This window comes from Poecile atricapillus, chromosome 4 (genome assembly GCF_030490865.1).
Source record: "Poecile atricapillus isolate bPoeAtr1 chromosome 4, bPoeAtr1.hap1, whole genome shotgun sequence".
Taxonomy (NCBI): Eukaryota; Metazoa; Chordata; class Aves; order Passeriformes; family Paridae; genus Poecile; species Poecile atricapillus.
The window spans coordinates 44589223-44615462 of NC_081252.1; the positions used below are offsets into that span (position 1 = coordinate 44589223).

General features: G+C 40.5%; 1 protein-coding gene across 3 annotated transcripts in view; it reads right to left on the minus strand.

Annotated features, from left to right (window-relative positions):
• The window catches only part of LOC131578886 (uncharacterized), a 111669-nt gene that overhangs the window by 14988 nt on the left and 70441 nt on the right, over positions 1-26240 (minus strand). For 2 of the 3 annotated variants that reach the window (XM_058838138.1, XM_058838139.1), the window contains one exon: positions 19666-19747. The exons of the other annotated variant lie outside the window; for it this stretch is intronic. In XM_058838138.1, coding sequence (XP_058694121.1) covers positions 19666-19747 — 82 coding nt within the window. The remainder of the gene's footprint in view (positions 1-19665; positions 19748-26240) is intronic. 3 annotated transcript variants of the gene reach the window in all.

The window sequence follows — 26240 nt, forward strand, 5'->3', positions numbered from 1 at the left end:
TCTTCCTCAGAAACGGCAGTCAGCTCACCCCAGCACATACCCCAGCCTTCCTTCCCACACCCAACTCTTCTTACAGTCACAGCATCAGCATGGTCAACACTCCCCAGCCTCAAGAAGACAACCCACAAACTTGGCATCCCACTTTTTTCCCCTGTTCTAAGCAGAAGTCCAAACATAGAGAGACGAGGAGTAACACCCAAAAAATGACCCCTAGTTCCCTTCCCACTCCAGATCAGCACAGAGGTACAACACAGGAGTATCTCTGGGACTAACTTCCAGAGATAGATCAGCAACAGCCACTTCCAGGAAAGCCACCTGCTTCCACTGCATGGTGCAATGGATCATCAGCCTCTTACGCATGTGATGCAGTCAAAGAGAAGAGGAAGTCTTCTTCTTCTTTGACCCATTTTGTGTCAGCACAAGTTTCTGGCATGTTAAGAAACTTCCTGGGGGCGGAGCAGCCAGACAACAGTGATTAATGGGTTCCTGCAAATCCTAATGGCGTAAAATTGAAAGGTGACCATTTTCCACTATGATTTTACTCTTTCTATGCATCAGTTCTCTGATGAGTCCTTCCTACCTCAAACACCACTCAGAGAGAAATAAGAGTATAGCAGCTACATCAGTCAGCAGCAATGCAGCAAAAGCTCTGGCACGGAGTCACTGCAGGGCCTGCATGGGGAATGGAGAGCCAGAAACAAGGACTTGTGAGGACACCACTCTCCTGTCACTCCAATCAGTGTTCTCTGGGATTTTACTTTTCAGGTAACATGTCAAATTAGACAAAAGCTCTACATTACATTAAATCTCCTCTGTAGGGATTTTGGGTGATCTCTTTGCTGCTAGGGTAGTTTTGGGAAAAAAATAACCAAACAACAAAATACAATCAGCATTGTAACCTGGAGTCATTCTGTTCCCTTCAAAGCAGAGAGGAACAAGAGCAACAGTACAAGGGCTTAAGAACCTCCAATGTGGCAGGAGGACAATTTCCCACAGTGCAGGTGCTGCCTGCCATTTTTCCTCTGAGCATATCCTCCAAGCCTTAAATAGGAGGTGCTGAGACTATGAACAAACAAGACTGCCCAGAGGGCAAGCTGGAGTGTGACTGAGGACAAGTTGCTGTAACTAATGGAGTCAGCCTTTCAAGAAGTCTCTTTGGAATAGAATATATCTGATTTCCAATCATAAAATAGAACAGTCAATTCCTGTTATCCTATAAGAGAGAGGGTAATTGTCTCCTAGTGCTCTGGTCATGATATTTTTTTCTTTCACAACCATATTTCCTAATTTCCTTCCAGATCTACAGCTACCACAGAAGCAACCAAAGGCACGTCTTTGATTATACCAAAAGCATGTCTCCTTCAACAGTGCAGATCCTTCCTTGCAATTCATAGCATTATCATCACTAGTAGAAAAGTCACAGTTTCAGTGTTACCCTCCTGAGGTCAATTTTTCTGCTGACACATACCTAGACCAAAGCAGGACCGTTCCCAACTAAGTCACAGTGATGGTGATTCCTTCAGGTTTCTGAAACTGCTCTGGGATTTAGACCACAATGGAACTGCCCAGACATCTCAAATCTCAGAGCAGAAGTATCTCCATTTCTGAGATTGAGAAAGAAGGGCAAAGAGAAGTGCACTGATTTGCCCACACAGCAAAATGAGTATCAAGAATAAGAGCTGGCCCCCAAAATGTTTCTCCCTCTATGCCTACTACTAAGACTTTAATGAAAAGCAGCAAGATAAAAGTATGTGTTCACTGTTACTCTGCTGCGTAGTCATTAGAGAGTAAACCTGAAAAAACAAAGACCTTTACTTCTATTACTTCTACTGCTACTATTTTGAATTAAACAGGTCGCATATAAGTTGCAAAACTTCTCTGATGTAATTCAGGGAAAGGTGGCAAAAGATAAAATCCCATATCAACAAAGTTTGGTAAAGGCCCCTGGTGACAACATCATGATTCGAAAGGACTGCCATGGTTTATTTCATCCAGAAAAATAGGGAGTCTTGCTATGTCTGCCCTGGTTATTAAGTGCCCTGGCAACACACTCCTTCACCAGACTTGGCTGTGTTGCTCCACTCAGAATGGAACAGCTGCAGCTGAAGTTTTCGTAACTCCCTTTAGTGCTAAAGTCACTTCTTGAGTAGTAGCTAAAAAAAAAAAAAAAAAAAAAAAGGATAAAACCCCACCCATTCTATATATGTTCTCTTTTACACATTTCTCAATATCAAGTATTCGTCTTAAAGAACATAAAAAGTGATAAAGCACTTTTCAAAGCAGAATGTCAGTACTCCAGTTTACTTTGCAATCGTCAGTTTTGAGCTTTTTAATTGTATAGGATGTATTCAGTATCTAAGATGATTGCAATAGGAGTCAATAAAAACTAGTTCTTCCTGTTCCAACCATAGCACTCGCTTTTTTTAGGCTCTTCTTGCTCACAGCTTGGCAAATTCCTGAATTTCTCTTCTTGCAGACATCCTCAGAGATTATGCAGGAACACCACAACTTGAATCACACTGTTGACAGCATCAAAGCTAGCAGACCTTACATTCAAATACAAAGCAACGTCATGAACTTAACCCTTGGGTTTTCCCTACTTTAGTAAGTAGGGAAATAAATCAGCATTGAGACCGAATTATTTCCATCTTATTTCTAAAATAATTTTTGGTGCTTTGTGCCCTCTGTAATCTTCTAGGATTCCCACAGTATATCTGGAGTCAGAACACAAAACATGCTCATTCACCTCCATATCATAATCATAACAAAAGGAAACAAAAGGAGATTCATTCTTCTAACTATTAAAAAAAAGGTTTACAATATCCCTGCTCAGACAAAAGCTATGGTAGGACAAAAAATTATGCTCTGGGTATTTTTGGTTACTTTAAACATAATTATGTGTTGAAGCTGATGTTTTGTCATATCTTTCTCCATTAAAATGCCTTCAATAACAATAAAACATCTGAAGAAATGAGGCTGAGGCTGAATGTAGAGTGGGTAATACATCAGTGCTGGGCTAATATGTGACTAAGCTTTTTTTGACATTGGACTGTCATGCAAAGATCTTTTGTGTCCTCATCCTCTTGAAGCTCCCCAGCAGCTTTTGGCAGCTCTTGCCCTTCCCAAGATTAGCCCAAATTGGGTCAGAGTTTGTTAGAGGTGGGAGGAAACTCTCTTTTCTGCTTTTTGCATGCACACTGCTGGGGAAGAGAAAATCAGGGACTCCTTCAAGTTGTAAAAATAAGAGCTAGTGTTAGTATTGGTCAGATGCACTGGCATAAATACAGAAAAACTCTCCAGAAGTAATGAAAATTGATTGATGAGATCCCCACTTTGAAGTTCATACTCAGATTACCCCTTGCAACTACAAACCTGCTGGTTAATAGCAGCCAAGAAATATTATTTCTTCAAACTGAGGAACAGAAATCTGGACTTTTTAGAATTGGCATGTATTTTTGTCCTTCCATAAACTACTTTTATGGTAAATGAAGGCATGTCACTTGTGCTGATTTGTTTTTTAGGAAATTTAAGGTCATTTCAATACCTTGAGATATACTGGAAATTTGTTCAAATTAGTCTCTTTCCATGCTATACTGATCCACAATGGACAAACCTCTCAGTCAGCATAAAGACTTTTTGGAGTTTGAAGGAAAGTAAATTATAGAAGGAGTCAGAGTTAAATAAGCAGTGTGATTTTCCTTTAATGATCCACTAAAACAACAGAGTGCTGCAAGAAGATGTAGTGGAAACCTTATAAAGACAAAAACAGTAGCAAAAGGACTCACAGATGCAAGATTTGGGTAAAAACTCAGGTATCACTGAAATGATAAGAGGTTCTCCAGATCTTACATGGCATTCCCTGAACATTTGTTCAACTACTTTGTTGAGGATTCCTTAACAGCAGGAACAGGCCTGAGACTTTATTGAGCTGCACACTGTAGGAACAGCAGAGATTATCAGTGGAATAACAGGATTCTAGGAAAAATGTGTCAGATTTGAGATTTACCTGAAAAACACTGGGGGAGGATGGGCAAGAAAATGGGAAGGAGGCCAAACACTGCTCAAAGGATGTGAAGTAAAAGTAAGCAAAAGTAAACTTATTTTATACACACAGTGATGCCTCCTGAGCCAGTTTTCTCACTAGCAGAATAGGAGTCATGTTCAGTTTGAGCAGAAGTAGTATTTTTCTAAAAGCATAGAAACTTTCTAATGACTAAAAAGATCATGAGCTGAAAATCTCTATTCTTCAGAGGTGGTAAAAATTCCCCCAAGTTACTACAATGCCACTGTTGGCATCTCCTCATATACTTGATATTCACTGTTTAAAAATCTGCAAAGAAACAAGACTGCTAAAAAGTAAGCACTGAAATGTCACCCTGTTAAGTATGCATAGTGGGAAACTTGCTGTTATTGGAAAGCCAGCAGTCCTCTTTTGGATGTGACACAGTTAAGGCCAAATGACGGAAAAAAAAAAAGAAAAAAAAAACCCAACCAACGAACAACAATAAAAAAAACAACACACCAAAAAAACCCAAAGCTGTACCTTCCAAATGTCCAAATGCCATTTATAAGGCCATTTTGGCACAATCCATCAGGAAACATTAGTGCAAGCACACAATTTTCCTAGGACTGTAATAAAAGATAGCCCAAAGGAATTTTGGACATGGATATAATTCAATTTTACTGCTCTGCAAAAAATACAGCCACCCCATTAAAGGCAATGTAGTCTCCCCATAGCCAGTCATTGAAAAGGACAGAAACTATGTAGGGACTTATACAACAGAGTAGTTGTCAAAATGTAGATGCTTGTAATAAAGATCACTGCAACTGCTCAATTATTGTTGCTTTCTGCAATATGCATTGACAACCAAAGCCCAAGGCCTTGCAAAATAACAGGGAGCAAAACGGATACAAAAGCTCACTGAGATTCTGAGCAGTGCAGTAAGAGGAGGGGGTAAAATCCACACCCAGAATAAGGCATGCATCAAGTGATTTCAAATCCTTTTATACTATTGTTTGTTTTAGTGACATGAGCTCCCCTCCCGCCATCACCCTTCCAAAAAAAAAGAAAAGAAAAAGACTGGAAGTCTTCTGTTTTCTCTGCAAGCGTCTAACATTTGCCCAGCACTGTCAGGGTGGTCCAAGCTCGTACAGTCCATAGGCACAGCCCCCAGCAGCCCGCCCTGCCAGGCTGTGCTCACCATGCTGTCCCCTCCCTGGCTTTTAATGATGAAGAACAAGGGAACTGAGCTTAATGAATCCAAAAACAAATTAAGAAGACCATCATAACTTCAAAATTTACTCTCCAATACACTACCATCCAACTAATCTGCTGTAATTTCAGGATATGTGCATCATGCCCTTGCAGGTACTACAGTTTATGGGGAGCAGTCTTGTTGCCTGCAAGCAGGTTACTTTTTATGAATAAAGGCTTCAGGATCTTAAACAGAGCAGCCCTTAAACAGAAAGCAATTCAAGATTCACGCAGTCTGAATTAAAAAGTTAAATAGTGACAGTACAATTTGTAACTTCATTTCACATAGTTTATCATCAGATGACTTTTCTTTCCACAAACAAACATTAACATTGCCTACAATGAAGGTGCATAATAATCTATGTTTTAATAAACAAGACTTTTTAAAAATACAAGGAAGAGTCTCTCTACCCACTTCCTACAGAAATTTATGTTAATACCAGTCACTCACTATTTTTAGGCACTTTTAGAACTTATTATCAATTTGTTAAATCCCTAGTAAGAGTCATACATAAATATAGTTGAAATGTATGAAAAATTAGAATCGTGTTCTGTAATATCCCAGATTCACTAAGGCCAAACACTGCTTTTCTTACAACACTGCTTCCTAATTAGTAAGTAATTTCAGATGGTAAAGCTGAACTGGGGATTATCTTTATACAGGAAGATCTTGGCAGCATGACAGAAAAAATTTAAGGATCCTGCTGATCAGTTAACATGCTACAGCTCCAAGTATGTTTGGATGACAGCCAAAGTCTTGGAATTGTTTTGCCATGAAATCTGCTTTAAGACAGGAAGAACAGGAAAGTTTTCAGTCTGGAAGAGGCTTCATGATGAAAAGCCTGGAAATCAAGCCCATTATTCACATCCAATCAAGCCTACCCCTCCCTGCTCCTTGCTGTCCTCTCCATCCCCAGCACAGGAATGTCCATGCATATGAGTGCACTCCACACACCACATACACTCCACACAAATTTTACATGTTTTTGGACTTTATTTTTGATTAAATTGGTCAATATTTAATTCAAAATTATACTTTTCCATTTGAGTGAGCTATGCTTCTTTCACATACTACAGAGATGACTGCCATTTAAAATAAGTTATTTGCCACTATTAGATATAATTTAAACCTCCTGGCTCCTAAAGAGAGAGTAAGTTCAGATGTAACAAAGAGGCTCTACCTACTTTTTCCTCTGCCTGCCTGCATTGCAGCCTTTCAATCATCACATACTCTTAATCTGACATGTAGGTTTCTCTATAGTCAGTGCAGCACAGATACTCATTTAAAATTCAGGTGACATGTAGAGCTCTACTGCTTTTGTGGCTGTCGCACAGGGAGTTCTCCAGGGCTGCTGCTCTTGATGAATTACTGTGGTCATGCTCTCACTGAAGTCAGCAAGAACACAGGGTCTAATCCTGGAAATCATAGACAATTAAAAAGCAGAGTCTGCACAGCTGTAAAACACTCCCTGAAGAATATTTAGCGATCTTGATTCCTGGGACACACAAGGAGAGCCCTTCATTCCTACCCAGGCCTGCATGTAGCTGGGCATCTGCCGTTTGTGCCCAGCAAGACTGGAGAAGCAGCCCCAGCAGCTGCAAAAACACTTGCTCCTCACTGATCTCAGATTTGTCTCCATACAGAGTATTCAAAAGGTTTTCGTAAGACCAGCTTGTCGCCACCCTAGATATTAGACTGTATAGATATTGTAGTGGTTTCACAACAAATAAACTGAGTTTCACAACTCCTGCTATTCAATTAAAAATTATCTCATATCAGATGGTAGAAGCCTCAAGTTTGTTAGCTCAAATCTCTCTGAGGAATTGTGAGAAGTCAACACTGTGCTGGCAGGTTTTGGGCTAGCTCAGGTCACCTCTGTCACACTGGCATCACAGCATGGACGTCAGGGACTCCATGTCAACTGCTCCAGTGAAGTGGATGAAAATGCAGCTGCCTATCCTCAGCTGGTCCGTGCTCTGTGTTCCTGGCACAGCAGCTTTAGTCTGCCTGAACCACACTGAACCAGTGTTCATGCCTGCCCCATAGCCTGTGGAAAGCCATGGTCACTGGCACAGGGCGCTGCCACCAGGGCTGTTATCTGATTTGAATACAAATCTGATCAACCCTGTCTCACACACACCCTTTCCCTTTCTCCCTCCCACAGAATCATCAACAATTTGAACTGAATCGTAAGTCTGAATTTTAAGTAAGCTGCTCTTTCCCCAACTCCTCACAAGTGTTCTAATACCCATTTGTTCTAGAAAATTTACTTAATTGAAAGATTTCTTAGTGTAACTTACATGACCAAAATACAGCTCTTAGACTAACAGGTGTAAAGCAAATAATTTCAAATTAACATGGAGAGACCATTTGCCTTTAAGTTATTCTTCTTCCAAGCTTGAAGGCTCTGAAAATTGGTAGGGAACGTGGCAGTTTTACTCACTGAAGTTTAAACATGACCAAGAGATATTTATGAATTGCATTGAAGCCTTTTGTCTGTGCCAGTCTGTACTTAGCAACTCATGGGCAATTTCATTATTACAGTTTTACCCAGCTGTCTCTTGGATCACTTGCAGCTACTACAGAAATACTAAAGTGATTATGCAGGCCCTCATGACTTTTGAGTACTGAAGAGAGTCCATTACACCCCCAAATGTAGTGACTTCACAGCAACTGAACATCTGCATGTTAAACCATGGCAGTCAAAGTCTGACAAATTTGGGTCACAGAAGCTGTTTACAGCTGTCAACTCGGATCTCACCTTGTCTCCTCAGCTATCAGGAAGAAGAGAGTCTGCAGGAAGGACAAGACAGCTCTAAAAGAGCTGGATGAGGAACAAGTTATGCCTCCAAGACCTGAAGCCCCTCAGTAATCCTTCTGGTGCTACCCAGGCAGGGTACCCTTACCTACATCTAGCTCTGATCTCAGAGAACCATCTTACAGGCTTTGAGGAGACTTCTTGATGGAACCCCTCCAGCACACTTCTTATTTGGCTCTACGTTTTACCTGTAAGCCATTTTCTCTTGTTACAGAATCATCAGAATTCAGGATCTTATGCATCTATACTCCATCCAGGCCATGAAATCCTTTGTGTAGACTTTTCAAATTCTTCAGCCTTTAGCTCCAGGAAAGGAGTGAAAAGGGTGGGCTGGCCACACCACTCTGTAGTCTAGCAGAGTTCAGCTACCATGGGATACCTGGTTCTCCTGATCTGCTCTGCATTAGGGTGTCACAGGTTTATCAATGGATGGCAGTGATCAGCTAATGGTAGATAAAATGAAGCATGGGCCGCTTCCAAAGACATGAACTTTCTCATCCTGGGCACACTGTTAAAACATTCTCAGAGGAATAGATGAAATTTCCTCTATTCCTGATCTATTGTGGTCATGAAATTTGTTTACATTGTCCTGAAATCTGTTTGTGTTGAGAGGGATTTTTTTGTTGCGAAAAGAATGCTAAATTTCTGAAGATGGTCAGCCATTGAAAACCTATATGTTATACAGGCCCTTATGTTTTTACATTACGTTTCATACCTCCTAGAAATATTTTGTTTATGAAGATATTTTACTGCTTCGTTACTTCTTTTTGATCCTGAATATCTTCAGAAAACAAATATTTCATTTAAATGCTTTGACTGTCTTTTGAAACATGCAGAATAAAGCATTGCAATCATTCTCAAATGCAATGCCTATCAAAGCATGGTTTATTTCCTCTAAGCTCCACTAACTAAGCTTGTAATGGATTTTCTGCCAGCTTAGGTCTGTAGTCTATTACGCCAAAGTAACGGTGCTGAAGTCCACTGTTGCAAGTCCAAAGGGTTCTGTTTCCTTCTTCTGTGTAGCCAGAGATTTGACTTTGCTCTAGCAGCCCTGTTGTACCAATTGCACAGGGTTGGATCTGCATGCTCAGCACTTCTCAGCAGTCTAGGCAAAGTTGAACCATGCTTGCTCTGAGGATGAAGCAGAATGGCACACTTTGCTTTTGCCTTTGCAGAAGTCAAAATTCAACTGAACAGTGGTGGCAAAAGGGCTCTGACAGACACGACTGCCTCAGAGAAGTTCACGGTACTAGAGCTAAGGGAGCTCCCTGATCATATAACAGGAAGTCTAGCTCAGTTCTTTGCATACATAAATGTAAGCAGCATTCAGCTTATTTCTGTTCTGCTCCCCATCACCTTCAAAATGCATATATTTGGTACTGCTGACCTAGGGGGAAGAGGGCAGTAGAAAACTACTTGGTGTGTTATTTCCACCCCAACTCTTTTGTCACGACATCACTTTTCTGCTCATATCTGTCTACTCTTGGACAACTGTCAACTTCGCTTGCATCTCATGTCAGATTTAGATGCTACCAAGTAGTTGAACATCCTGTGAAGACACAGAATTTTGAGTATGACTTTGAGACCCAGCGATATCTCAGAACTCCAGACTCCTGACTCTGAGACAGTCAGGTTTCCCCTACTCTAAATTCAAGTAACAAGCAAATTCTCCTTTGCAGGCTACTGTGCTCATACTACCTAATAGTGATGAGGTAGTCCCTTTAAAACCCCTTTAAACTTTAAAGGATAAACCCTTTAAATTATCAGAGTCCACAGAAATACCCTGTATTTTGTCTGACCTTCAAAAGGGATCATGTTCCCTGATTCATTGATTGGCTTTTTAGTTGATTGGGTATGACATTCATTTTATGCTTACATGTATTTGTACTCAGCACTCTCAGAGCATGTTGACAGAGTATGGTGCAGACATGTCACTGCATGAAAACTGAGAGTTTGTCTGCACTACAATTCAAATTAATTAGACCACAATACTTTTCAAATTGGTTTCATTTGACAAATGTGTACAACCTTCTTGTGAGGATATTACTAAAAGTTTAAGAATACTTAGGCTGGCATCCCATACATCAACAGCAGAGTACTTGCTCAGAGGAAGAGCTGTTGTTGAGCTGTTATGTATTTGCATATACTACTTTATTAAATCGGACTTAATCTCAAGAGAAATTGGGTAAGAGAAAGACAAGGGAGCGCTGGCTATTATCATTCTCTGCATCTTTTTTGCATTGTTAAGTTGGTTTATGGAATGGTTATATAGGTATGCTTGCAAAACTAATTCTAATTCACTGCATGATCTTATTTGTTTACTTCAGTTCCAAAGAAGCTGAGTGTAACATACCAGTGCATGTGTTCTCAACACTAGGGCTCTCTTACATGTCACCACAGATATGCTTTATCTCACAGCTAGCATCTAGATTCTTATTTTATTCCCCTAACAATCACAAGACAATGGTTTCAAAGAGACAAAGAGAAAATATCTGTTCTTTTTATTTTTCAAAATGCACAGAAAACTTCAGATTAAGTAAAACTATCCTATGAATTGTGAGGTCAATGGTAACCAGACATTGTTTTGTTTGCAGTTAAAATTCAAAGTGATACCAAATTATGGCAAAACCCCACCCACTATGGCTGAAAGACAATTATTGTATTTGAAGATGAGTCAAGAAAGGGATGCTTAATCAAACTCCAGGCTTCTGCCTTCAAGCACTGCAGATAGACTTACAAAGGCAAATATACCCTGACCTGACAATCCAGTATCTAATTTTTCTCATCCTTCTCATCTTTGATCAAACCCAAGAAAGGGAGGAGAACAGACTTAAGGAGGTGGGGAGTCCCTGCTGTATTGCTGTTGATTGCAATTTCCACTATCTTTATCTTTCTCATGCAAACCTGTATAGTCTCTGCCATGTCATTAACTGAACTTCATCTAGCTATTTTCCATCAGCCTTCTGATTCAAGACATTTCTTCCTCTGTTTCCTCAATTTGTCACGTTCATCCAGTGATTGCATTTTCTGCTCAAGGAACCATTCCATCCCTCAGCTGTATGTTTTATCATCATAGCAACTTCATGCAATTCACAGTCCTTTTTTTTTCCCATTCAAAAGAGGATCTTGAATTAAGATGTTTTTTGCAAACAGTTCACCTCCAATTCCTCATTTAATGTATAGCTGTTCTTTGGTCACCAGCTTCCTAAACTTTTCCCCAAGACACTCCATCCTGTAAGATGTGGTTTGCAAAGAATTGTTACACTTTGGCCCTTCCTTCTTGGCTTCACCTTCCTTATCTATTAGCACAGTACCGTTTCTCACCATTACATATCTTCTTCTATGTTTTATTCCCACTGTCATCCATTACAACTTCTCCTACTAGTTCATCAACACCTGTCACCTGGATTGATACTATTAATCATCTCTGAGAGAAATCCTGTAGGAAGGATAGTCTTCCTTATCACAACAGTTTTCTGTCCTCTTCCAGAAACACCATCCCCTTGTCACAGTTTGGCTCCCACCTCTCACATTACACCCTTCCACCAGTTCTTTTTTGCACAAGTTGCTGCTGATTTAATCTATGGAAAAATGGACCATATTCATTTTCCCACAACTCCTTTTATTGTTCTATATCACCAGATTAGAAATTTTTCATGTTCATATGGGCTGATCTTGCTTCCAGCCTAGGACAACAAATGTCACTGCTACTACAACAGAACAAAACAAACAAAAAAAACTCCAACATTCCCACAACAACTACCACCCCCTAAAGAAACCAAGCAGAAAAAAATCTATCAGTCAGAGCTTATTTCATAAGCAAGAGAGTATAAAGAGCATTCAGTTCCTGAACAAAATAACTCAGCATCCTTTCCAAGCAAGCATCAGTGCTTCCCTCAAAATAATCCAGAGGTGAACCATTAGCTACAAGTGCAATTCTTCTCCAGAGCTCTTTCTTGGGCAAGCAAGCAGTTCTAAGAAGAACCTCAAACCCTACCTGCTCCTCTTGTACTGGGACCCAATATATCAACTAGGGATCATACTCTTGGGCTTACTTCCAACACCTGTTTGGAACAGACCCAGCTGCTTCCCTATATCCTTAAAAGCATTTTCTCCCTATTCTCTACACTGCTCTTTAACTCCTCAATGCACTGGTGACCCCATCTGAGAGATGGATGTAGCTCACACCTGCACCCATCCCCTCCCCTCTCCCTGGACCTAACCTGCCATTCTTCCCTCCAGTGCAAAGCTAAAAGCCTCTCCCAGCTACTGACATCCACCCTTAGTCGCTGCCTTCCCAAAGTGCTTCCATGCTTTCTTTCCATCTTAATGCTTTTATTAAGCCCTACTTCACTAAGAAGGCCTTAAGGAAGACCATTAGAAGAGGTCTGCTGGCATCATCATCTATCAGTCTGTAGTGCAGGTTCTCAGTTTCCTCCCATCCTGCCAAAATGCCTTTAGCCTTTGACCCAGACTAAGTTCCTCAGGGTGGGCTTTGACCCAGACCAAGCTCCTCAGGGTGGAAATATTTGTTTGCTCAGAATCTATTAGCACTCAGTCCAAAAGCAATACTCTGTGCTCTAGTAATTAATAACAATAATTGAGACACCTATGGCAGAACATTTCCATGCTTGACAACTTTATTTAAGGAGATATTTCCCTCCTATTTTTTTTCCAAGTATCTGTTTTTCTCAGCTGTCTTACTGTTCCTCAGGCAAAGTGGGGGAAAAGGAGGACACTGCGCAGAAATCTCAAGATGAATAAGCAAAATGACAGTATTCGTTGAAGACAACTGCCTTCATGCTGAAAATAGTTGTGTCTGAACAATTATTGTTTTAATCCCTGGCCCAGTACACAAAGATTTCAATGATCTGTGGGTCACTGTGTTTTTCCCTGCAGCTCAAAACTAGTCATAAATTTATATCAATATCAGCCAGTTTCTGGCTTCCACTTCACCATTTACTCACCACTATATTTTATTTTTTCCTTTTGACATTTTTGATACAAAAGTTCAGCCTGTCATTTGAAATCATTCTTTCGACCCAAATTTAATTTTAAAATAAACAGAAAACAAAAAGGAATGTTTGTTTGAGGATTTTTTCAAAACCAGTGGAGATTTGTGGGATGTTTCAGGGGGAAGAAAAAAAAAAAAGAGCGAAGAGGGGGGGTAAAAAATAAAAGAAGCCAAAATTACTTCTGTATCTCCACTTTTTTCCCATTCTTACCAACCCAAATATTTTTATTAGTAAAACTGTAGTTTGCAAGCAACTGCCTTAGTCTGGATAGTACATTATCTTCTCCTGGTTTCCAGTGTTGAAAAAAAAGGTCAGATTTTAATGTTATTTTCCACAAACATTCCTGATGCCATTGCCACAAGAACACCACTGCAGATAACTGAATGGCCCTCCACCTCTCCAGGTCCTCCACCCATGCAAGCACACCTTGGTGACAGGGCACTCCATCAAAGCACAGCCTTAGGCTATTTGCCCAAGAACTGTTCCTGCACAGAACTGTGCAGGCAGATTTTTTGGGGAACGTCCCTGCAAACCCTACGGCCACATCCCTATGATCTATGTGTGCTTGCCGCAGCCAAGATATTCCTTCCAGGTGCCCTTCCCATGTAGAGTTTCTGTGAGCCAACAAGGTCAGGTCCATGAACCTTGGCATGGATGCAAGCTGTATTTTAAACACACCAAACAGCAGAAGACATCTAAGGTGCATCCTGACCTTGTAGATCACATTATATCTGCACAGCTAGGCTGAGCCGGGCTCCTTCCTCAGGGCTACCAGCACCACGGTGACCCTTGGGCAAGAGGCAGCTTCCTACACCGGAGTCTGACTGTATGACCTCTGCACCTTCTGAGGCTTCAGCAGACTGGGTTTCCTGGAGTCTGGACTCTCCATACTCCCAGCCGCCATGCCTAGTGCTCACCTCTGCCTGACTTGCAACACTTTTTCCACAGCATTTCATCAGCCTGTTGTAGCAATCTGGGCCCATGTTCGCTCTCAGGCTGTCATTGCCAACCCCATTGTGACACTGCATGTTGGAGAAACATGCACAATTTCAACTGCAAAAGTATTTAAAATGGTCATTTCTGCCGTTCCTTCAGCAGCAAGGACTGGAAAATAACATGAAGGAGAATTATAGTATTTTGAAAGTTAAAAGCATATGTCCTTTGCATGTGTTATGCACTATGTGTTATGTATTTGCTGTAAATAAAAATAAATAAAAAGTAAATAAAAGCGCCAGCTTTTTGCTGGGCGCGCAAGGTAGGTAGAGAAGAGGGAACTGTAGTTGTTAGGGAAAAGTTAAGTAGGTAAAAGGTTAAAATAATGTCACTGGCTTGGGCTTCCCGAAAGAATGCAACCAGTTATCTGAGATCAGAGTTAACCATTCACATATGCTGAGGTGCCCTGAGGGGACAAAATAGGATTGAATTGCTCCCATTGGTACAGAGAATTAGAATTCATTAGGGAGAGGATCACTGAGGCAACAGATAACCTAATAAAGAAGGGAGGAGGTTACAAAAGGTGACTCTCATTTTCACAATAATTGTACAACCTGCACAGTATGCTCATCAAGTGATTCTACATTAAAAAAAACAGACAACAAACAAAACCCCTTCAGTCTCACATAATATAGTGAGCACAGCTTTTAATGAGATAAACTCAAACAAAAACATGAATGATCTTGCATATTAATATTCACATCTGTGCATTTCAACATGCTACTTCACCCATGCTTCTCGCTCTTGGCCTAGAGCCCACATAAACATAAACATGATTATGTTTATTTTATAGGTGGACCCGTATATCTAAAGACTAACCAGATTAGACTGGATTTGCACAACCTGGCCTAAGACTGAAAGAGCCCCTGCACAACTGTCTGGCAGCCGAAGTGACTCTTTGGTTCCACTCAAATCCTTCTAAGAGCCTTTTTCCCAAGTCACAAAATGTTCTCAATGTATTGCTGATGAAAGCTGTGCACATTGTCTCACTTTATACAATTTTAACTCAATTATCCTTTTGAAATACATCATACATGTCTATGGCTTGTAAAGATAATTTGTCTTCTATTATTTGTAAAAATTCTGTAAGTAATGCTGCCATTCCATATAGAACAGACATTCACACTTTTGCAGGAGAATATGGCGGCAGAGGTGCTCCAAAGCTGTTCTAGCACCATATCATGATGGCATTTTAAAATAATTTTTAAATAACTTTTTTCTTACATACATTTAAGGTTTACAAATACTCATTTGTTTTTAAAATACCTTATTACATTTAAAGACTTATTAGTAAAAACTTCACCTTAAGATGTTTCTATTTTGAATAAAATACAAAGTGCAGACAGACTCAATCATGGCAATGATTCAGCTGAAACTCCTGGTCTCAGTGACAGTTTCTTGAGTAACAGGAGAGGATTAAGTACCTAGCTTAAAAGCTGCTTTCAAATCAAGTAAACAAACCGGTCTGAGGTTCACCACACCTTTCTTGCTAAGGAGTCTCTATCTGAAAGGCATCATGTAAAAGAAACACCTGTCAGAAAATTCAGTGGGAATACTTCTATGCATCGCACCTCAAGTAGTTCCTAAGATGTTACATTTACACTACATTCCAGGTTAGTACTCTTCCCTATCACACCCACAAAAGGAAAAAACTATCTGAAGTATAAGAGAAACAGAAAACAGAGGTATGATTGGTAGGTGGATCAATATTATTTTTCAATACTGACTTGTCAAAATAATGCAGCTTTGCTCCTTGGAGTCCTCCTGGATAAAATATGCTGTCCCACTAAAAGCATCTTCCAGTTCTGTCAATGTCTTGCAGGGGCTGGTCAGCTCACCTTGTTACCAAACAAAATGCATCAGTCCAGCCACACCTCCCCCATAGCTCAATTCCCCTTAAGTCATCACACCTCTTGTCTTTTCTCCATTCCTCACTGAGCTGCCCATCATATTCATGTGCAGAGTGGGAGGGTAACAGCAAGTCACGCTTGCAGGGAAACAGACCTTTATAAAACTGCTGTTGTGAAGTTAGTCCTAGTGCTGCACAGGTAGAGCTCAGACACCAAAAGACACAGATCTCCAACAGAGTCACAGCTTCTAGTGTATACTGAACTGAGGAAAAGAAACCAGGAGAATCACCTTAGAGAAATCAACCTATGTTTTACCCAAAAGCCCTGAGTCTCAGCAAAAAGGAAAACAATCAGAAATCAGCCTAATTTCTAGTAACAGGCAGCTCAAAACTACTTTGTAGGAGCTCCTAGATGAACAAAGAAAATGGAGTCAACTGTGAAACATTGTAAAAAAGAATGAAGAGTAAGGTGCCTCATAAAGTTGAGACATGTATGACGTATAGCTTAAAGTACAAAAAGAAAGGGGAAACAGCAAGCAGATCCGTGACTAAGAAGTTTGGTGAACTTCTAACAAAGACATAATTCATATTTTGGACAAGAAGTGTTTAGTAAAATACAGGGAGCTTCATAATTAACCTGGGGCAAAGCAAAAAGATTTGCAAATGTGAATCAGAGCCATGAAGGATAGCAGTGCCAAAGTTCACATGGAATCAGAAAATACTCTGGAAAGATGTCCAGTGCCAGTTTTCCTATACTTCATCACAGAATCACACAATGGTTGCAGTTGGAAGGGACCTCTGGAGAACTTTTAGTCCAACTCCTTTGTCAGTGCTCACTCAGAGCAGGCTGCACAGGATCACATCCATGTGCACTTTAAATATATCCAGAGGAGATATATGTCAGCATTGCTCTGCTCTTATCATGCCAAGCTGCTGCTGAAAGGGTCCCCCTCTTCCCCTGCTCCTTTGAAAAACACTGACATTTTAAATCCCCAAATAGATGATTTGTGATTTAGACTGCAAAATTGTATAACATGCAGAATGAAAGACAGGTGAAGAGCAAAATCTGCAGCTGAGCTAACATGTCAGTCCAAGTCAAATACACATTGTTTGGTCTCTCATGGACTAAGAATTGCAGCTGTATCATGGACCAAATCCTGAAGAAAACTGTTCCAATGTCCTATCATGGGATAGCCAGACCAGTATTTTTGTGACCTTATTATGGATCTAAAGAAGAATCCTCAGACTTAATCCAGGTTCCATTTGAAGGCATCAGGAAGATAATTCCTTGCATAGAAAAAAGATGAATGACAACTGTGCAGAACTTACAAAACTTCAATTGAATGTCTCATCTGGAAAACTACATTTATGGTGCTGTAGTAGCGAACATACCCAACAGAGAAAACAAAAGAAAAACATGGCAAAAGCCTCCCAAGGGAAAGCAGGCATGGGCACATTGGTGACAGAAAGAAGGTATCCACTGTCTCCTCCTATGTGCCTGGCAAGAGTAACCACCAGGCTATGGTACAGAAGTACCTCAACTCTGGGTGCTTGTTTGAGGGATGTATGTTATCTCAAGCACTGCACAGGAATCCCTGTGATTAACTGAAGGGTCAGGTCTCCATTTCTCCAGTGATACTTGGGGTGAGGCTCAAGGCTCATTTACAAATGCAGCTCACAAATGTCAAAAAGATCAGATAGAGAAAACACTACTTTCTACAAAAACTACAAGAAAAATTAGGTCAAATAGTAGAAAATATCAAATCCACTGTTTAATCTAAACCTAGTGTTGCTGCAACACATGTTTATCTGTTGGACGAGCTTTCCTCTGTGGGAGATGCCCTGGATTGTTTACCAATCTTCATCTTTAGAGGTCAAATTGTATGACCTTTCACATACGTTGTTTTCCAAGAATCAGAGGAAAACAACACCCCCTTAGCAAGAGCTTATTTAGGTATTTGACTGTTTGCTTATGGGGTTAAGCCCTCCATTGACAAACCTTTCACACTGATTGAAGAGTACAAATTCCACTGGAAAAGGAGTCTTAAATACAATCGTATTTAGCAAAATACTTAAAGTACCTGAGCTTATCAGGCCCTTTAAATTTCTAAAAATCTTAAACTTCTTGAAAACATATTTGGTATCTCATTTATACTGAACACCAGCAGTTGGCCTTCAGGAAGTTTATTACAAAATCTACTCCTGTGCTTCTGGAAACTAAAATTTATGCTGCTAAATAAAGGTCTCCAAAATCCAAAAATAGTACTGGAAAATTAAGTTATTAGAAAAAGAAGGAAAACCATCTGATCTGAAAAAATGTATGACTTCTGCTATCACAGCCACTGCTGTTAACATTCACTGATTAGGGTGAAATGTAACAAGAATTTCAAATGGAGAATAGCTTATTAAGCAATTTATTTCTCCATTTTACTAAGGTTGGAAAATTCTCTACAGTGCTCCCCTGAGCTTTCTGCCCAGGACATTTAAAGATTACTGCTAATGCAACTTTGAAAGATTATGCCTTAGTATAATATATCAAATCAAGAAAATTAGTCTGGTTTTCTTCCTAAATTTTCTTTATGTTGTCCTCCTTTTCCCTTTAACTGTTTTGCCTGAGGCCAAAATCGATCGTTTTGATAACACAACAGTGGCACATAAAAAAGTGCTTTGAATGAAAAAGAAGGTGTGTCCCAACTTCCAGTAAAGAGGGTCTGTATAAAAACTATGAATGGAAGCTGCTTTTTTTCTTTTTTTTTTCTGGACTCCCATTGGTTTAGCTAGTGCTAGTTGTGGGCTCCCTATATCATGTCCTGCTGCATGGGATACATTTTGGGGCTTTTAATTTCCTTATAGATCTTTCTTCTCCTGGCAGCCATCTGGTAATTGCTTGTACTTGAACATCAGCATTACAAGACATTTTTGCAGCTCAAGTGCTCTTTTATGTATTCAGTATTTGTGAATAAATAAGAAATCTCTCTCTCTTAACCAAACAGATCTCCAAAACCTATTTTAGAGGTTTTTTAACAGTGAGGTTACAGACTAGAGCAGATTGACAGCTGCCTGGAAAGGTTTCCTCAAATTTAACACTAATGTAAATTCACTGAGTTCAGAAGCAATACAGCAGAGGTGAATTAAATCTTTTGATTCCACACATATCTGAAAAGCCACAGGCTTCTTCAGACATTCCCTGCCTTAAAAAATAAAGTTGTATTTTTCATGGAAATAAATATTCAGTGCAAAAATCAGTAGTATCAATACCACAGAAAATATGTACTGACACTTCAGTGTTTTAACTCAATGTTTAGAAAATTAATAAGATGGACATGCAAGTTTAAAGAAAAATATTAAGTAGGCTGAAACTGTTAACAAGTGAAAATAGAAGTTTCCGGTGTCATCAGAGACATAATTTAATGTCCTCTGGTGTTAATGAATTGTAATTGTAAATGTAAGCAATTTAATTACTCCAATAGTTTCACATGGACTGCTCTGGAGTCAAAAAGTCTAATAGCTGTGAAATAAAATTAATTTTGGTCTGAGAGAGAAAACCCAAGACCAGGAGTGACAGTAGCCATAGCCCCTTTGCTCCCACTCATTGCCCTGCACCATCCAGTCAGTGCCTGCAGTATCAGCTGCTGAGCCTCAGCACTCCTCTGCAGACAGCTGAGAGGCACCCAGGCAACACCACCAAATGGAGAAAGTCTAAAATAAAAATAATATAATACCACAAACACTTACATTGCCATGAATAGGGTGATTTCCAAGACCTCCTCTGCAACAGAATGGGAATGGTTTGAGATGCAAGCAGTAGCAAGGCCAGCTCACATGAAAAGAGGAAGAAAGACCATAAATAAAGACCAGAAACTACACCTAAAGGCTCAAGTGCTGACAACAGTAGCAGCATGACTTTGTCAGCATAAGTAGTCTATACATATGGTACAATGAAAAGCTATCATTTGTGTTTATCATACGAAAAGGAAAATATTTGTAGGCCAAGGTTAGGTGAGGATCCAAGTAACAGAACTTGCAATGGGAGGACTTAAAAAACTGTGGATGAAAATCATTGCTTAATAAAAATAGCATACTTCTAAGTTAGAATTAAACAATCCTGTTCCAGGTGTCATCAGGCACAGTTATGTTCATCCAGCTTCTCATATACATCCTTGACCAACTTCTCCTGTCCCCCATTTCTGTCATGATGGTCAAGAGGACAGCTCAGACTTTTTACCTTGGCAGTAAACTAAAATTAAAATTAAAACAGCCCCTTAGTGTTCATCAGTCTAGTAGTTCATCAACAATTTCTTGACAATTTCCTTCCCATCCTGCGGAACAAGCTCATCTATGGCTAATATGACATTTTAAATAAATATATTTTTTAAAAAAAGGGCCCTGCATTGTCCTGATTTCACTTCCAGTTTCATTAGTGCTTTTAGCTTTCAAGCCAGTGTGAAGTGTTACGAGAGCAATTTGCTGATGCATGCCACAGAAATATCTCAAAAAGATAGAACATATCAACATGACTTCATCTTCTGATTTTATGTAAATCTTTTTAGTTAAGCAATATTAAGAACAGGATTAAAGCCACAAGTGGTGCTTGTGTTTTATATGACAAATGCACTGAAATCCATCTCTTGCAGTGCTGTGTGTGCTGCTTGCCAGTGCTCCTCACTGCACATTTGATTTTGAGTGCCATCATAGCAGGCCGCTTTTTTCCTGTCATTATTTCAAACCAACTTCTTTCAGACAGATACAGCATAACATACTCTAAAAACAGCCTGCATAGGTGCTGAATTAATAACCCGTTTCTATGAGATTATCTTTGGACAATCTTCATCCCAAATTGTCAAGCAAATACATGTTTCCTATAGGTTTTTGATCACAGGTCAAACACAAATGTGGGGGGCTGTGGCTTCCACCTCCACAAAAATGCTAGCAAGAGGAAATAGCAATATGCAGAAGACTGGCCATGTATATTCTGGCCACACGTAAGCGGATGGATAGTGGAGGAAGGGATTCCAAATCACAAAAGAGAGAACAAAAAAGGAATGGAAGATGACAGAAAAATTCTGGGGAAATACTCTTTATGAGAAATTTGGTGATCTCTCCTCCAAGTCTACCTCTTATCCAACTGCCACTGAGTATCCTATGTGTATGTCAGTGGTGCTAAACATTATTTACTCCATCAATATAAAATAGTTGTCAAAATTCTCCTGGATGTCTCATTAATAAAATGCTGTATTTCCTTCCTGCTGGTCTGCAGTGTTTTGGTAGTTTCCTCAGATTGGGGCTTTGAGCTAAGAGAACCTGAGCAGCAGTTAGCATGGGCAAGTTCACCATTTGCATATAAACAGCTTTATGCAGGCCTGAGCAGCAGACACTGGAGAAAAACTTTCCATGTTTAAGCACCAGTTACTCCCCAGCTTTAATTTTTATCTTTCATCATCCTCCTCCCTTGTTATTCAGTTAGCTGAGCAGAGCAGTGGGGTAGGCTGCTGGCAGCTTCCCTGGGCCTCCCTTGTGCAACCCAGCCCAGCCCCATAAGTCAGATCTGCTGTGACAGGACTCCGTCCCCACATGAGTTTTTTCACATGGCATTGCCTATTATCAAGCTAGACAGAATAACTTGTGACAATTCAGGTGCAGGGATTAAAGTAAATTTTTATCACTTGTTAATATGTATAGAGTTCTCTCTTCCCAAGAGGTGCATGTTGACAACCAGGAGCAGGGCAGAGGGAAGACCATCTTAGGACAGCCTGAAGAAAGATGGGGGTCTGCAGATCACCATCTCCAAAGGGAGGAGGCCAGTTATAACACTGGAGAAAGCTACTAAGATGCTGTTCCCTGGGATGAATTATTTTTCTTCTTCCACTGTGTGGTTTTAGGTGACAGCACATATTCTGGCTGATGATCAGTTAGTAGTGGGGTTCCACAGGGCTCCATTTTAGGGCCAGTTCTCTTCACTATCTTCATAAACAACCTGAATACAAGATAGAAAGGTAGTCTAAATTTGCTGATAATACTAAACTGGGGAGCTGTTGACTCCCTCAAAGGCAGAGAGGCCCTGCAGAGAGGCCTTGACCAATTAGAGAGCTGGAAAATCACCAAGTGCATGAAGTTCAACATGGAAAAGTTCTGGATTCTGCACCTGGGACAGGGAAACCCCGAACATATAGACTGGGGAGTGAGAATGCTGGAAAGCAGTGCTGTGGGAAGGGTCCTGTGTGTCCTGGTCGATGGCAAGTTGAACATGAGTCAGCAGTGCCCTGACAGCCAGGAGGGCCATCCATGTCCCAGGGTACATTGGGCACAGAATCACCAGCCAGGCAAGGGAGAAGATTGTCCTGCCCTGCTCTGCACTGGGGTGGCCTCATTGAATGCTGTGTGCAGTTCTGGGCACCACAATGTATAAAGCTATTAGAGAGCATCCAAGGGAGGGCAAGGAAGATGGTGAAGGGCCTTGAGGGGAAGCCCCATGAGGAGCAGCTTAAGTCACTTGGTCTGTTCAGCCTGGAGAAGAGGAAACCAAGGGGAGACCTCATTGTGGTCTTCAACATCCTTATGAGGAGAAGAGGAGGTGCAGGCACTGCTGTCTTCTCTGTGGTGACCAGTGACAGGACCCAAGGGAATGGCCTGAAACTGTGTCAGGGGAGGTTTAGGTTGGATATGAGGAAAACAGTCTTTACCCGAAAGGTAGTTGGGCACTGACACAGGCTTCCCAGGGACGTGGTCACAGTGCCACTTGACAGTGCTAAAGTACTGTTTGTGCCAGCACTCTCAGTGTCTCTCAAGAGGCACCTGGTGTGACTCTCACAGTGTCCTGTGCAATATCAGGAGCTGGACCTGATGATCTTTGTGGGTCCCTTCCAATTCAGGATATTCTGTGCTTCTATGCTGTAGTATGTTAGTCATGTAAATTTGACTTGTATGCCAGACATCTGCAAGTGCCTTCACAGAAACAACAGTATAGGATGTGCTCAAGCAGCAGCAGAGTCTATTGCTTCAGTGGGCTGCAATGCTGTTTATAAGGTTTTCAAGTATTTGGGACCATCCTCCTATGGACCTTCAGGTTGTTTTCAGAGCATGCTTACTGCAGGCTGACTGATGCACCTGGAGCAACAAACCATACGAGATGATCAGGATTTTCACATCTCAAATGCTGCACTAATGGTACTTAAGAGATTTCTCTGTATCTAATATCAAAAGGCATTGCTGTGGCCTGATTTTAGTGGAAATCAAGTATTTCCAGATTCCTGGCTTTTGCTGGAATCAGTATGACTCTTATCAGAGTGGGAAAACCTTCTAGCAAGTTTCTTCTGCACAGATGTATGCAGCAGCAGAGGAAAGAGATTTTCAGGAGACCAAGGGGGAAAAAGCCAGCCTGACTCAGGTTTAGCCAGTTTTTAGAGAACCTGAAGCTACCCTAAAAAGTTTCTGGTTTACCTCACTAACTGGAAAAATCTGCTCTGTTAGCAAAGCACCTGGCGAGATCCCTGTTCACCTTTCTGAATGGCCCAACTTCCAGCTTAGGGGACATGAGAGCTTCCTACCTCTGCAGCTGTCAGCCATAAACGGGGTTATCTTCAAAGGTATCTAGGACATATTGAAAACCATAGGAATTGAGATGATGCTGTTTTGGAAAGTACTGTATTGCAGCAGACAAACATCATCTTCCCATGGAGATGAAGATAGAGCATTGTTTCTCATAGCAAATAATTCTGCTGACATTTTAGGGAAATTACTGGGAAAACTGGCATCTCCAGGATCAAGCTATTTTTAGGACCATTCAAGATCATTTCAAGACAAGCGATTGCTGAATTTAGAACAATCATCAAGAAACAGAGTAGCTGTCAACATGGTTTATGCAGAGGTGATTCAGGATCTGAAACACATTCGCCTCTAGATCATCATTTTTTCCACACTTTTTTTTTAACCTTCCTCTGCCCTCAGCTGATGGATGAATCATTATCCTCTGACAATCCAATGTTAATTAAAGATCATTTGCTTTCTATTTGTTCCAGAACCTTTCCTTATAAGTAATATAAATCTGGGCTTTGTAAATTATTCTCACGCCTTTGTAAGTTTTCATTTTATAGAGCTGCCTTAAAGACATTTTTCTACAACTGAAAATTTTTACTGTATAGGAGGCAGTCTGATCAGCAGACAAAGCGAACATTTTATTACCCAAACATATCTCCAAAAATATCAGTAGATTACACAAGAGACTTTCTGCTGATGCTGCTTTCCTCCTACATGATATGGCAGATGCCAAGAACTTTTGTAACCTTTGCCCTACATAAGTCTGAAGGCTAAGTGATGAAATGAGCAGACATGGTACCTACAGATGATGGTAAGCAGTGTTCATGGGCCTAGAAGCAAGAGCACAAAAGACATGGCAGAACAAAAAGGCTGCACTGTATATACGTGTAAAGACTCAAATCCTGGAGCAGCCTGTGTGACTCTGGAGAGAACTTAGGCACATTAATTTCACTAAGTTGTGCTGCTGAAAACAAGTCAGAGCTGCGAACCACTCAATTACTCTTGCAGAATAAAAGTAAAGGTGACTCCCTTGCCTGGTGTGTTTCATACACAGGCCAATTAGATCAGCACACTTGTTGCTCTGAGGAGCTCATAATTGCAGCTGTTCTACCTGCAGAGCAATCCGCCTGTCCCTAACCCGCGGCCCTTGATGTTCAGCAGTGAACAACACAGCTGGGTGCTGGACTTAATTGAGACAGAGGGTTTTAAATGACTGTACTGCGTTTAGAGCAAAAATAGCCTTAAGCTGCTTTAATTTAGATCCTAGCCAGACTGATATTAAATAAATAAATAAATAAAATCGAATAAACCCTCAAGGCTGCCCTCTAATGCCAGCAGCAGAATTCTGCTCAAAGAGCCCTTCCATCAGGTAACATTTGACGAGAACTTAATTGGGGAGCTGAGCACTTTGCATCAATGCTAGAGAAAAAAACCACACATCCTACTTCTTAACTAGCAGAGATTTGATCATTTTAGCACAGAGGGGGAAAAAAAATAAAAAGGGAGAGAGGTGTCTAGTGCTACTCACAAATTCAGCTAAATCATGACTTGGACCAAATATTCTGTTTCTCAATAATTTATATTCTATAAAGCTTCCCACAGTCATTATTTTGTTATGTTAAGGGGTTTTGTTGGAAGAAGGGTGACTTGATTATTATTGAAAGGCTATATTTAAATTGCAGCAATGCTTTTTTTAGGCAAAAATTCTATCAATAAGCTTAGTCAAACCAAGATATATCAGTTGCTTAAGAACTGGGAAATATTAACTTAAGTGATAATATAAATGCCTAAGAGTATGCTTGGATTGCATTAACTGTAATCTTTGGAGCCGTATCATCTGGTGTCCATACTAGGAATATTTCACCATCTGGTGTAAATTCTGAGATCTGATGAATCAGGCACCGTTTCCTAATACTGAATTTCCTGCATCTGATCACACATAAAGTTTATTTTTAGCAATTTGATTAGAAAATAAAAGGCGAGTTAGAAACCTCAAGCGCTGGTGACGATCACTAGAGGGCAGTAGCCAACCCCTAATGTTCCCACAGTTTTCCACAAAGCTTCAAGGCACGCACACGGGAAGGAGCTGAGCAATCTGCCGGGCGACGACGCTCATGTGTGGGAAGAAAAGCCTGCCTGTTTGCCACGAGTGTTAGCACTGTTCACTGACATTAAGCTATTTTTTAACGTTCCTGGTGACAAGTAATACAGGCAATGTTGTTTCTTTATCTTATGGTGCCGGTCTTCAGCACCACAGGTGAGCTGTGGAAGAATAATTTGGATGTTTCCACCTTGCAAATGCTGGGACCAAGCTGTGGGGCTTACTCTCCGCTCCCTCCTATCTTGTCAGCCACATGTGCCATGGGGCGCAGTCACATTCCAATCTGCATTTTATATGAATCTTCACATATGCATATAAGAGAACAGTGCAGAAGTTAGTGCTTTTTATTTCACTGCCATTTATATATTATTTTCATGTACATACATATATTGGGTGAAACAATGCCAGATCAGTAGAATGGAGTGATTCCAATGCTTGTCACTGAGAAACTCTTCCCAGCTCTCCTTTCTAGCACTGACACTTTCATATTGTATTTTCCCTAACCCATAACCAAATTTATTAGAAAAAGAAGTAACTAATGTTCAAAGCACCACAACAGGCTGGGTGCCCAGACACACTCCTATCTGTGCCATCAAGAGGGTGGGATATGAATGTGAAGGAAGAATGGGATCTCGGACCATGCACAAAGTGGTTATATATGTCCATGACATGTGAA